The following is a 14389-nucleotide window of genomic DNA, read 5'->3' as shown; positions in this document are numbered from 1 at the left end:
CATTCTATAGCTATGTCAAGAATCTCAATGGCAACACTCAGATCTGCTCTGAGTTACAGTACAATGACACTAAATATACAGAGCCGACTGATATTGCCAACATCCTGGCAGATAGGTTCAGTGCTAACTTTACCCCCCCTCTCAACCCCTAAAGGGCCCATCTCTATACCGGAAGAATGCAAAGTTCCTGTAATCACAGCTGCACAGGTAAAAAAACACACTCTCCAAAGCCAAGAACACAGCATCCATGGGACCTGATAACATCCCAGGCTGCGTTCTACATGAATTACAGAATGAACTGGCACCCCACCAAAGCACCATGTTGAATCATAGCCTCACCTCAGGCTTTGTGCCCACTGAATGGCGCACAATGACGGTTATCCCACTCCACAAAGGGGGAGCCACCACGAACCCAGGGAACTACCGCCCCATTAGCCTAATGATCTTAGTCTGCAAGGCCATGGAATGTATCATCATGGAACTTTATAAAGAAAGACATTGGTAATCTCCAAACTCTGGACCCCACCCAGTTCAGGTTTGTAAACGGCAAATCATGTCTCCTAAATCTGGTAGACTTCTTTGAAGCAGTCACCAAAACCGTAGATGAGGGTAAGGTGGTTTACACAGCCTATCTAGATCTCGCCAAGGCTTTTGACACCATTCCCCACCCTGCAATTATAGATAAACTCACTAAACTAGGTATAAGTCCCTATGTCACAAGATGGGTTGCCAACTGGCTCACCAACAGTACCCACACTGTGAAAGTAGCAGACTCCAAATCAGACTTCAGACCAGTGACAAGTGGAGTACCACAGGGTTCAGTCCTGGGTCCTCTCCTGTTTGGTATCTACTTTTCTGAAGTACAGGCTAACACAGAAGGTCTTTGGCTAATGAAGTTCACAGATGACTGCAAGCTAGGAGTCATAATTGAAACTCCTAATGATGTGGACATCCTACAAAAGGGCCTCACTGAGACAGATGCCTAGTGTCAAGGCCATGGCCTCAAGCTCAATGCCAAAAAGTGCATCATCATCCCCTTTGGTAAAAACTCTGTATCCATGAGCTACCACATAGGTGGTAGTCTAACACCGAAAGTGTGATAATAGAGTTTGGGACACAGGTGGACAGTAGTCTCTCCTTTGATAATCACATTGCCACAGTAGTCAGGAAATCCTTCTATGTGGCACACTTCATCACAAAAGGTTTCTCATCCAGGAAAAAAGAGGTCATTGTTCCCCTCTACTAATCACTCATTAGACCCATTATAGAGTACAGCGCCCCTTTTGGTATCTACCTCACAAGACATCTACAACAACTGGAAAGGCCGCAGAAATACCTCACAAAGAGGTTTACCGGCCTCAAACAGATGCCCTACGTAGACCGACTCAAAAAACTAAAGCTTTACTCCGTCGCATATTGCCTACACAGAGGCGATCTCGGCCTAACATACAAAGCTATGTCAAACCCAGAGCTGTTGGACATGCTCCACTTAAAGGAATCCCAATCCCTCCGAGCTGCACGCTCTAGGGACCTAAATCTTGTTACCACAATAAACAAAACATGCTGGAGGGATAGATTCCTGTTCCAGAGACTTCCCATACTCTGGAACAAACTACCTTATCTATATTAAACAACAAAGCTCCTCATTAGCACTCTTCAAGAAAAATCTTGATGATTGGATGTGAAATAGGAAATTCACCCCTGGGATCACCTCTGTGGCTCTGCTCGACAGGAGTACAGGAAAGCCAGGGTACCTTTTTGGCTAGGCTTGTATAGGCCCTAGGGCAGATAGACTAGTACTTACCTATGAACCTAAGTCAGTCATTTTGTCCTTGTACTGTGGTATCATTCTGGGCGATGGCAGGCTGCTACTCAGGGCTAGGGTCACACCTGCCTGGACTACAAGATCCGAGAGCTCCTCCATGTCTCTTTTCATGTAGTCTAGGGTGGTACAGCTCGGGTCATTCACACCAACATGGACAATGACAGAGTCATATTTGTACTTGTGGAGTGACCTGAGTGCATGTGTTATGTGGCAGATCCTGCCACCCGACAGGCAGCTGACAGTTAATTTCTCTTTGTTTAGCCTGGTGAGTGGGACATCAGTGTGCCTGACAATAGATTCAGCTGTGACTAGTGTGTTAGGTGTGTTGTTTTGCTTTATGGGCTTAGGTTGAGTGGCACACTGATTTTTTGAGCTATGTGTCATTTGGGTAGTGTTGGGGGTGGTGGTTGTCTGCGTTTCAGCTTGGGAGGTCTCTGTTGCATGAGCAGATTTTTATTGAGAGCCTCTGCGAATGTGGGTGTGTGCTTTGTCTTTCTATGTGTGGGTTTTGGTAGTGTGGATTTTGAAGGACTATGTGTTGAGTGTGGTGGTGCTGGTGTTAACCTTCTCCACTTGACTGTCTAGTCCAGTCTTGGCTGGAGAGAGCTTGCCTTACAATTTGGCTATATAAGTGCATCTCTCACAGGTTGTAGTGTTGGGTGGTAGGAGGAGAGGGTTGTCTGTGTACATGAGGTAACTGCTACATTGCCCCAAGATGCCCAGATTCATCAGGTGGACATGAGAAAACACCAGGAGTTGACCCATGGACATGCCTGGATAGGTGCTTATTAATTTAAGTACTAAGAACAGTTTTCCTCTTGACAAGTGAGGAAAGTCGAGTGTTGTAGTAATTTGTAGTTTAGTGCTTACAACGAGTTCTGAGCAAGTGCTGATCACAAGGAAACAGTTTTGAGTGCTGAAACTAGAAAACTGCCTAGATCTTAGGGAAAATTTGAAGAGCAGACTATCTGGCACCGGGAATAGGTTAACTGTAGTTAAATGGCGCTGCACGATGTGGAAAACCGCGCAAACAAGGGTTTTTAAACAGAAAATTGAAAGGGATAGAAATAGTCCAAAATGGCCAATAAAACTACAGATTCTGAGCTGAAACCACTCCTCCAATGACAGGCTGCTCAAATCTCAACACTCTCACTGTTGAACAGAGAAGCTTCCTTGTATCTTAGTAAGATCTGGGCAACACAGAAACTACAATAAAGCCCAGAATTCAGCAAGATCTGAAAACCGGATTCTACTGGTTAGAAAGGTGGGAAACTAGTAGAGAGGTAGGATTTTTTTTTTTTTGGGGGGGGGGGGGGGTTGAAAATTAAAACAGATACAATAATACAAACACTTTCAAGGCAAAAAAATGGCCAGCACACTTAAGTGTGTAGCCCTTAGCAATTAATCAGTTGAAAAACACTTAAAAACACTCAAAGTGCAAACAGTAACAGAATTTAAAAAACAGTTAAAATAAATACAAAGTTAATAAAAAAAATGCTAGGAATAGTGCGGTTAGTGAAAATAAGCAATAAAAAGCAAAACAGAAGTACTTAATCCACTCAAAGTCTCTCTTTTCTCCTTCTGCTGCTGTAGAACTCTGCAGGACACCCAGGCAGGCTCTTGCTGAGGTAGTGCACGTGCAAAAACTGTGCAAACATGTTTTTTTACACAGAAAGATAGAAGGGATAGAAATAGCCCAAAATGGCCAATAAAACTACAGATTATGAGCTGAAACCACTCCTCCATTGACAGGCTGCTCAAAGCTCACCACTCTCACTGATGAACAGAGTAACTTCTTTCTATCTTAGTAAGGTCTGGGCAACCCAGAAACTACAAAACAGCCCAGAATTCAGCAAGATCTGAAAACCGGACTCTACTGGTTATAGAAAGGTGGGAAAGTAGTAGAGAGAGAGGATTTTTTTTTTGAAAATTAAAACAGATACAGTAATACAAACACTTTCAAGGCAGATACATTGCTAGCGCATTTGAGTGTGTAGCTCTCAGCAATTAAACAACTGAAAAACACTTAAAATGATCAGTTAAAGTGCAAACAGTAACCAAATTTACAAAACAGTTCAAATAAGTAGCAAACTTAATAAAAATGCTAGGAATAGTCTGGTTAGTGAAAGTAAGCAATAAAAAGTAAAACAGAGGTACTTAAATCCACTCAAAGTCTCTCTTTTCTCCTTCTGCTGCTGTAGAACTCTGCAGGACACCCAGACAGGCTCTTGCTGAGGTAATAACAATAAACAATCAGATAAAACAAAAAAGCTGTTAGACCAGTATTTAAGACAGCAGGAATAAGGGTGGGAGAAAAACAGCAATTTCTGCACAGATCAGAAGCCAGCAAATATATATCTAAATCAATCAAGCAAAAATTAGGACAGTGCAGAACTTTGTACAGAAGTGCCAACAGTATACTTATCAGCTTTATATTTCAAATTGTTTGAGAAGCACTCTCAGTCAGAGCTCTTGGTGGATCCTGTATTCCTAAAGACTAGCTTCATAATAGGGACACAGATTTGGTTTCTTATCTTTTATTTCTTGTCTGTCACTATAGTTTTCATACTCAATCTGAGGTAGTTTGGTGCGGAGCATTGTTGGTAAAGCTTATCTCAAGAGTTTTTGGAAGGTGCGAGCTGGAATAATGGTTGAGTCAGTACTGAAGCTCATAATTGATCCCCACAGTCAAGGATTAGTGAAGATTGACACAAATGGAACATTATGGTAAGACATAACTTTTTTTAAAAGTATACCTAATTATGTATGTGGTAACATGGATATAATAATGACAGGTGACTTTAATTGTAATTTAAGAAATGAAAAGAATAGTTGTGATGTTAAAATGGTTACTGCAATTATGAAAAGTGGACAATTAAAATTATGGGAAAATAAACACTAGACTTTTAAAAGAAATGAACTTAATGCCTAAAAATTACACAAAAAGGAATTAAATATAATGGGTTCTCTGATCATGTGTCTATATATATAAAAATTCATGAAAATGAGGAATGTATTAAAATAGGAAAAGACATAAAAAGAATAAAGAAAAAAAGAGTTAGATTCAGGAGAAAGAAAATAAATTACAGAATTGTGGCAACAACATATCAGTATGGGAGATTTGTATGAAAATTGGACAATATGATGTATTAAATTAAAAATATATAAAAAAGTTTTTTAGACTGTATGGAAAAGAAAAGGAAAAAATGGAATATAAAATATTAAGTCAAAAATATTTAAAGGCTTGATAGAGAATAAAAAGTGTTTTTTGAAAAAAAAGCATTATATAGAAGAAAGCAGGATAAGGTTAAATTGTTATATAAGCAAAATAAAGGCTTGCAAGGAAACAAAAAAGTAGCAGTACCATACTTATGTAAGATAGTAAAAGAAGGAAAGATAAAAAGAAAATTAAAAAAAAGAAGGGGAAAGAAATTAAAAAACAAGGAGATATGTATGAAATAATTAAAGAATATGTATTAGATTTATATAGTAAAAAGGAAGTTAGCATAGAGAAAATTTATAATGGTGAGAAATTAAATAAGGACGATAATGAATATTTAGAGAGAAAAATAAATATAAATGAGTTTAATGAGAGCATGAAGGATATTAACATTAATTCAGCTACAAGTTTAGATGGAATTAAATATAGTATGTATAAAGAAATGTATGACAGGCAAAAATGGTGTTTATAGAAGTAATGAATGAGTGGCTAGAAAGAGGAATTAAGTATAAAGAAATTTGCACAGGTGTGATAAAATTTATGTTAAATAAAGAAGATAAAGATGAAATAAAAATTGAATAACGCAGATTGCAAAATTTTCAAGGGAATAGTAACTAAAGGACTACAGTGTAAAATAGAAAGATTATATGATCAGAATTTGGAAGAAAAGGAAAGGGGAGTCAAGACCTATTGTGGATAATAAGGGAAGTAATTGATGATATTAATAAAAAAAGTGGAAACAAAAATCATGATGGTGATGTCAGTAAGCCATATGATAATATTCCGTGTAAAGCATTATGGGGAATTTTACAAGCATACAACATACGTGAAAATATTACAAGTAATTAAATCATTATATGAAAAGAATTTTGTGAAACTGAACATAAATAGTTGGATTGGGGAACATTTGAAAATAGAATGTGGTATAAAACTAGGATGTCCAGCAAGCAGTATGATCTTTGCTATAATCATGAACACAGTAGTAATGGAATTTAATAAAATGTCAAGTAAGGGAGGATATAGAATGATGGAGGAGCTACACTTACCTATAATGTTTACTTATGCTGATGATAGTGTAGTAGTAGAAGCAAAAAATAAAGTCTGGATGGAAAAAAATTATGAAAATACACTGTTGAAGAAAATTGGTTTAAGCATAATTAAAGAGAAAAGCAAAGGATCTGGGTATGAAGGTATTATAAGGTATGGAATATAATGAAAAGAGTATAGATATTTTAGGAATGGTATTTGGAAGGACATCATATGGACAAGAACAATGGGATAACGTTATTAAAGGAATCGAAGACATGATTACATTTTGGAAGACGTATAGGTTTTCATACAAAAAGAAAGCACTTTTAATAAACACCATAATAATAGGTAAATAGCTTACATTACAAACATGTATAGGTTACCAATGAAATGTGAAAAAGAAATTATACAGATACTTTTTTCATTTATTTGGGGGTCAAGATTGAACCCGGTTAAGAGGAGAATTTTGTATATGAAAGATGAACAAGGGGGTTTGGGGCTGATAAATCCAATTGTGTATGCAGATTCTTTAAGTATGTACAAAGTACTAAAAGGAATAATGAAAACTAATAAAGATTTGAAAGAAACAATAATGCATTATAAATACAGAAAAATTTGAGAAGAAATGGAAATGAAAAAAGAAGTAAATGTGTTTTTAATGAAGAAATGAAAGAATTTTACAGTGAAATTGTATTGTAGAAATTAAAAAAAAGAATATGATAGAAAAGAATGGTTTGTTAACATTGTGATATCCTTTTATTTGGTGGATGCATGTGAAGAGTTAAAATAGTAAGAAAGCAGTAATGACAAGATACAGAAATTGTAAAAGAATTAAAGAATGCAATGCTTTTTTGTGGAGTTTGTCCATAGGAGAAGTACCAGTGGGGGCAGATATGCTATACAGGAGAAAACTGGATAGAATATGTAATAGATGTAAAGAACTGGAAACTACAGAACATTTTTTTAATGTGAGAGAATTCAAAAACTGTAGAAAGAAGTATGTAACAACTGACAAGCAAATAAGACCAGCACTAAGGTAAACAGTCTTTGGAGAACCAACTGTACAAACAAAAACAAAAAAAAAACTCCAAAGAAATATGGACACACAGAGCATTTAAAAGATTTATTAACTCAGAGCTTTCGGGTAACAAAACCTTTCTTCAATGTGTATCCCCTTTTTAAAACCATCACATTTTTATATACTTTATAACCACATGCCATAGCCCCTAATTGATCAATAAAATAATTAAGCAATTCAACAATTAACCATTTGTATGCATCTTAATAACATGCTATTTAAAATATATCCATTTAATTACTCAAATACACAAAATGCAGAGTAGCATATTCATAGAACATGCATATATTGAAATGTCATAAAATATTCATTTAATACATCACAGTTAAATGCCCTTTAATATCATTTCTTTCTTTCCAAGGACTGATTTTATACTAACAGATGTATTCAATCCTGGCCAGTGCTCAGTGTTCAACCTTAAAATCCATTCCAGTTCACATAGTTTATTTATTTTATTTATTTATTTTACATTTGTTAACCGGGAAAAAATCCGACTGGATACAAAGTCCTTTTTCAGCGGAGGCCCGGGGAGAAAAGCTCCATCATTATACAAATACAGACATTTCCAAAGTTATAAAATTATTCCAAAATATTATTAGTCACCTCCCTTTCTACTTTTAATTTTAATATATATCACTCGAAATTTAAATCTGTGCTCAGTGCCATTATACGCAATATGTTTAGCTAGAGCATTGATAGATCTCTTCCTCTTAATTTCTGATTTGTGGTCAGTTATCCTCGCTTTTAATTTTCTTATACTTTTACCTATATAAAATGTGTTGCATTTTACACAGCCATATATATATTATATTAGTGGTATCACAAATAGCAAAACATTCAAAACTGTATTTCTTGTTGTTTACTGGATGTATAATAATATTATCTTTCATGATATCTATACAGCATTTACATTTATAACAGGGGACAGTACCAGTTTTTGTTTATCTGTTTTTTGGTTTCAGTTTTACTGACCATATCCTTATAATATAACCTCTGCTTCAGGTTTCTACTCTTTTTATAACCAAAATATGGTGCACCTATCACATTTACCGTTTCTGGTGCTAATGTCAAAATATCTCAATTTCTTCTGATGATATCCTTAACCCCTCCATTCTTCCTGTTAAATGTAGTGATATACCTCAAATATTGTTTTTCATGATTGCAATCTGGAAAGTGATCAGTGATACCATTATGGAAAGCTCACATTACTATGAAAACATTTTATAAAAAATGGTCTGAATGGTGGATGACATTTAAGGAAAAATATAAAAGTTGTTTTTTTTACAATGGTAATATGATGTGAGAAAAGTAGGGAAAGAAAAATATGAATGAGCATATAACGATGCATTGGAAAGATTTTGAGCATAATGATAGGAAGTACTTTGACAAAGAAAAAAAATTATATGAAAGAAATGAAGACACATACAAGAATTGTTATATAATGCAAATATATTTTCACAAGGGAAAATAGAAGTATCGAGTTGCTTAAGCAGATTAGTAAAGAAAGATGGTAGTGTAATTTGAGAAATAAAAATGTAAACAGAGAAACAAAGAATTCTGGAAAAGATTATGAATAGTGTAGTACTGTATGTACAAGAAATGTTTAAAGAAAAAGGGTAGTGAAGAAAACCTGGAAAGTTAAAAAAAACAGAGAATACAGAGTTGGAAAGGAGATCTCTTTAAATGAGCTAGACAGAGTATTAGGACAAGTAAATATAGATTTGACTGCAGGACTAGAAGGAATAGGCAATGAAATGTATAAAAATTTAAGGGACTGGCAAAAAAAAAAAAAGATTTTGAATGAATAGTTAAATAAAGGTTTTATGTGTAAAGAATTTGTATAGTGGAATACTTAAATTCGTATGGAAGAAGGAAATAGAAGACTGTTAAATAACTGGAGACAGCATTGAATAATAATATCATTATGAAAATACAGAAAAGATTTGAAATCAAAATGAAAAATATTATGGAAGATAGTATATATAGTATAATGAGGAAGTGTTGTCAAGAATTATTAATGACAGAGAAATTGTGGATGATGTTATGAATAGAAAAGAGAAGCAAACATCATGATAGGAGACCTTAATGAGGCATTTGATACAATTGGAATGGAAATCTCATGGGTAATAATGAAAGCATATAAGTGATAAAGTTAGGAAATTATGCATACTAGGGTACAGTAATAATAAAGTAAAAATACTTGTAAATGGCTGGTTAAGCCAAGAGGTACACATTAAGAGTGTTGTAAGACAGGGATGCCCATTGAATCATATACTTTTTGCATTAGGTATGAATGTGATAGTATGTGAAATTACAAAATGAAGGAGGTGGAGTATATAACACCTGGCGGGTTAAGAATTTCAGTTCTATTAACATATTGCAGATGACATAATTGCAAAAAACTGGATAAAAGTAATAATTTGAACAAATGAGTGTGTAGAGGTGTTGGATGGCTTTAGATAAAGAGAAACATAAAGGTATAGGTGGTGTAGTAAAGCTAGGGGGTATATATTTTATAAAGAATGAAATGTCTGCATTAGGTATACAATTTGAGACTAAAGCTGTAAGCATGAAAAACAATAGAAGTAAAACAAACCTGTCTTTTCTGAAGAACATATAAATTATCATTCAGAAAAAGTCGTATTTGATAAATTAAGTACTGATGGGGAAAATAGCATTCTTAGTGAGTGTATTTATGTTGCCAATAGTATTTGAAAAATAATTATTGTAGATATTGTTTTCATTTATATAGGGTTCTAGATTTAACCCAGTAAAAAGAGAAGTTTTGTGTGTAAATAAAGAGGAAGGACGTTTAGGGTTAATTAACCCAGAAGTAGAAGCTGGTTCATTAAATTTGTACAAAGTATTAAAAGTGGTAAATTAAAAAGATGAGATATTATTAGTAGAATTGTATAAATATAAGTATGATAAATTTTGGGGTATGGTAAAAAAGAGTGAAAGAGTGTATAAATGAAAAAATAAAATGTTACCAAGAAAAAAATATTTTTGTAGAAAATAAAAATTGATGATATAGAAAAATAAAAGTATGGTATAAAAATGTAATGATAAAACATTACTATGTAAAACCATGGGAAAATCTAACAAATGAAAAAAAAAAACAAACCTGAAACAATAAGAAAGAAATGGTGTAATTAGAAAGTAGAATGTCAAGATTTTTTGTGGAGGCGAATAGATAAATTGTCAGTAAAAGGAAATATGCCATGTGAAAAGAAAAGTGATAGATTATGTTTACATTGTCAAGAAGAATAAACTAAATTATGTGTGGAATAATATTTTTTCAAAGAAATAAAAAAAGTGGATAAAGTCAACATGGGTATGATTAAATATAGGTATAGGAATAGAAGTAAAGCGTATGTTAAAATAATAGATAAAAAGTTATTCTATGTTATAAGGAAAGAAAGTATAAATGAAATTATGTTTAATGGTAAGTGGAATTTAGGGGCAATATTAAGTGAAATCAAGATGGTGGTTATGGAAAAAGGAGTGGGGGTCTAATGGGGATGAAAATTTTGTATGATTGTAAAGGAAATTATGAATATGTGAAAACAGATTTATATATCTTTATATCTGCTTATTTGTAAATATTTGTACATATGTAAATATGCTATAAATAAGAGTTGTTTTTTTTTAAAAAAAATAAAGGACCACTGCTGTTTTTGATAGATGCCAGGCGATCTTTTACATCCACCTGAGTTACCACCAACTCAAGCAGATGGGCCTTGGTGTAATGTCTCATCCGGTTGCTGCATATTAAAGCAAATGCAGCTACGAGCATCCTCCAGGTACACAGACAGGGAGAGACACTCCACTGAAGAATAAATCCCAGCTGTATGAACAGCTTCTGCTGTGCTCATTGATGTCTCACAAACTGACAAAAAGCAAGGCTATCAGCCCTCTCAGAGTTTTTGATCTTCTGGTAAATCACAAGAAGAATATAGTCAGTCTTTCAATAATGCCAGACATTTGAGTTGCATGCAAATTTTTCATAAATGCATGTTAATGAAAATTATGTTCTGTTAACGTGAATTAGAGTAATAATTAAAATGATCCTTAATTTTGGTGCTTTGTTGCTCATTCTTGAGTAAAATGCGTATTTTTCAGTGGGGGAAAAAGGACTTACTCAGAGAACGAACTCCTTAATTTATTCTTTTAATTCTGCAGACTTTATGGTATTGCTTTTTACAATTGCTGTCCTTTCTTTTATTATACAAGCTTGTCAGCCATCTAGTAATGGGGAGAGTTGGGAAGTAGCAGGTCAGCAATTTTTAATTGTCAGTGCTCCTTGTCAACATAGTAGACACACTCTGATAACACAAATGAACACTCTGAGAAACATAGGTGTACATACATGCTTCAGCCACTTCAAAAACTGGAGCATTTACCTTCAGTACTGGAAAACTGAAGGACTCCCTTTCTGGATACTTCAGAAAAAAAATGGACAAGTGGCAATTCTGATTGCTTATATTTTCATGTATACAGACACAAAACATGCATTTATTTTACTTGCTTCATATTTGTATTTTTCTACTGCCATAATTTTACATTGTTTTTTTTTCTCCATTTATTTTTCCCAAAAACAAAACTCAAATTTAACATGCTGTCTTTATGAGAGCACTTTGTTCATTCCCATTTGAACTGTAGTGAGCACAGTGTCAGCATGCCTCTGGTTCTGGAGACCCTTTCAGTAACGTACAATGCTATAATTGTATTGTGGCAGAACTGAGGATTGATGGCAAATCCACTCAAGCGTTCTGGAGTTTTGGCAGAGCACGCCTTTTTTTTTTTGGTTCCATTGCAATACAGAATCATGAATTTGTATGAGGCATCATTGGGGGTATTCACTACGATGGTGTTAAAATGTTGTGTAAGCACGGTTTGTTAAGCTTTGTGCTTGCAGATTTGAATTTTGTTCATATCATCACCCTCTGCAGTGCTCATAGTATAAAGAGCATCATGCTAAGGAGGAATAATGTTTTTTGAAGAATTTATATATTTCTTTTTTAACTACAAAATGTATATTATTACTGTAACAGAGAAACAGTACTAAACCCTCCTACAGGTTTGATTCTTTGCTTTGTTCTGTCAGTCTTCTCGTATTTGGTAACGGGTTTGCAGAAAACTTTAATCTGAAAAATGTATTAACATGTTATTGTTTTACCTGTTTTAGATCAATACCTAAAACTGGAAGATGTAACTTGCAAGTTCAAGAAACCATGCATAATGGATGTAAAAATGGGTCAGAAAAGTTATGATCCAGATGCATCACCTGAGAAGATTCAGGAACAGATCAACAAATACCCTCTAATGGAAGAAATTGGTTTCTTGATACTAGGAATGAGAGTAAGTAAAAACATTAATTCAGCTTGGTACACCTTGGGACAATTTCCAAAAGACTTGCATCTCAGTGTAAGTGGCTTACTGAGGTTTGTCTGTCTTTTAGAGTAGACTTGCACTGAAGTAAATCACTTAGACTGAGAACACGTCATTTGGAAACTGTCTCCACATTTTTCATCCAATATGCAATTGCTCTTATCTTCGGTTTTATTTCAGTAGCCTAATTCACTTCTAAGGGTTCACTGCAAAACAAAACTTAACAAAAAACAGTATCTGTGTATCTTACATCATTGTTATGTGTTATACTAACATTTCTACAACTTTCTAAGTAATATATATATATATATATATTGTTTTAATCCAAAATGCTCTGATGGAGGTAGACGTACTGACATGATTTTGCTTTTTTTTTCCATCGGGCTTTATCTTTTCTGTAGTGCACTGAGAGTCCTTAAAAGATGAAGTTATTATACTACTGTCTCCAGTGCCAGATCTTCTTTGCATTAACTTAATATGGCAGCACTAAGTATTACTGCGTAGTTTGAGAACAGACCATTTGAAACTTTCTTCCAGTGACACTCTGATTTCTGTTCTTTGTCATGTTTTATACATATTATACTCTGCATGGTCCTTCTTGGAAAACATGTGCTGGGGTGCCAGGGAATAAACTTATGCTGGAGAAGTTGCTGTCATTATTCTTCATTTATTTTTAGTAATGTGTAATACAGCAGTAATCAGTTTCCTCTTAAGTTGTAAAATAGTGCTTACATTACAGTGGGTCAGTCTGTTTCTCTCATAGCCGTACTATGCCCCATCTCTAAGCAACTAGAGAAATGCATTCATAAGCAGATCCTGGACTATCTACTGCAGGAAGACCTTCTTACACCTATCCAGCATGGTTACCTCCCAAACTATAGCACTACAACCTCACTAAGTTCTTAACACCCAAACTATTGCACATGTCAGAGACAATAATAAACTAGTCTCCTGTCTATTCTTTGATCTCTCCAAAGCTTTTGACACTGTCTGCCACCCTAAGCTCCTTAACAAACTGTTTGACCTCAATATCTCTAACCCTTCCCTCTCATGGTTCTCCAGCTACCTCTCAAACAGGCAGCAGTCTGTCAAATGTCTCTCCACTTACTCCCCCTTTCTCCCTGTCAATACTGGAGTAGCACAAGGATCTGTTCTTGGACCACTACTATTCAACATTTTCATTAACAGTTTTCACACTTCTGCACTCAGTCCTCACTCATACAGTATGCTGATGACTCTACTATCATCTCCACCTCTGACAATCTATCTGACCTCCACTCAATCACCCAAAACTCCTTTTGCTCTGTTGAACATTGCTTTACTAACAACCAGCTCATACTAAACTCACACTGAGCATTAGACATCTTCACACACAAAGCTTCAGAAAAGTATTAACTGAAACCTTACTAAAAACACTGGTCTGTACATGTCCTAGCCTTAAATAACTAATTTATTGTGCTTATTCTCCACTTTTCCCTACTCTCCCATCCTTACACAAACTTCTCTGTTGTAAACTTCCTATCTAAACACCACTCACCATATACCTGTGCTTACTCACGTGCACTTCCCCTCACTGTTTCTCTTCCTGCAACTTCTTCAATCTTACCACCTATACTGCTACTTGTTTCCTTTATTTTCCCTATAACAACTACATCTACACAGGGTATTTGATGCATACTTAATGTAAGTAAATGTGTCAGATTTGTACCTTGAAACTCGTGTGTTTAAAAATGTTGTGTAACTACTTCTGTCTGTAATTTGAAATCTGTATGTAAATGCCCCCCCCCCCCCCCCCCATCCTCCACTGAAAATGGGCTGTTGCTTAGCTGGACATACACGATTAACA

General features: G+C 34.9%; 1 protein-coding gene across 1 annotated transcript in view; it reads left to right on the top strand.

Annotated features, from left to right (window-relative positions):
* IPMK (inositol polyphosphate multikinase) overlaps positions 1–14389 on the top strand; it is a 718573-nt gene that overhangs the window by 470139 nt on the left and 234045 nt on the right. The window contains exon 4 of the mRNA XM_044056471.1: positions 12341–12513. Within this exon, the coding sequence (XP_043912406.1) occupies positions 12341–12513 (173 nt within the window). The remainder of the gene's footprint in view (positions 1–12340; positions 12514–14389) is intronic.

Source organism: Protopterus annectens, chromosome 14.part0 (assembly GCF_019279795.1).
Source record: "Protopterus annectens isolate FY-2018-M chromosome 14.part0, PAN1.0, whole genome shotgun sequence".
Classification (NCBI taxonomy): Eukaryota; Metazoa; Chordata; order Ceratodontiformes; family Protopteridae; genus Protopterus; species Protopterus annectens.
The sequence above is the reverse complement of the archived record's forward strand: the minus strand, read 5'-3'. Positions and strand labels throughout refer to the sequence as shown.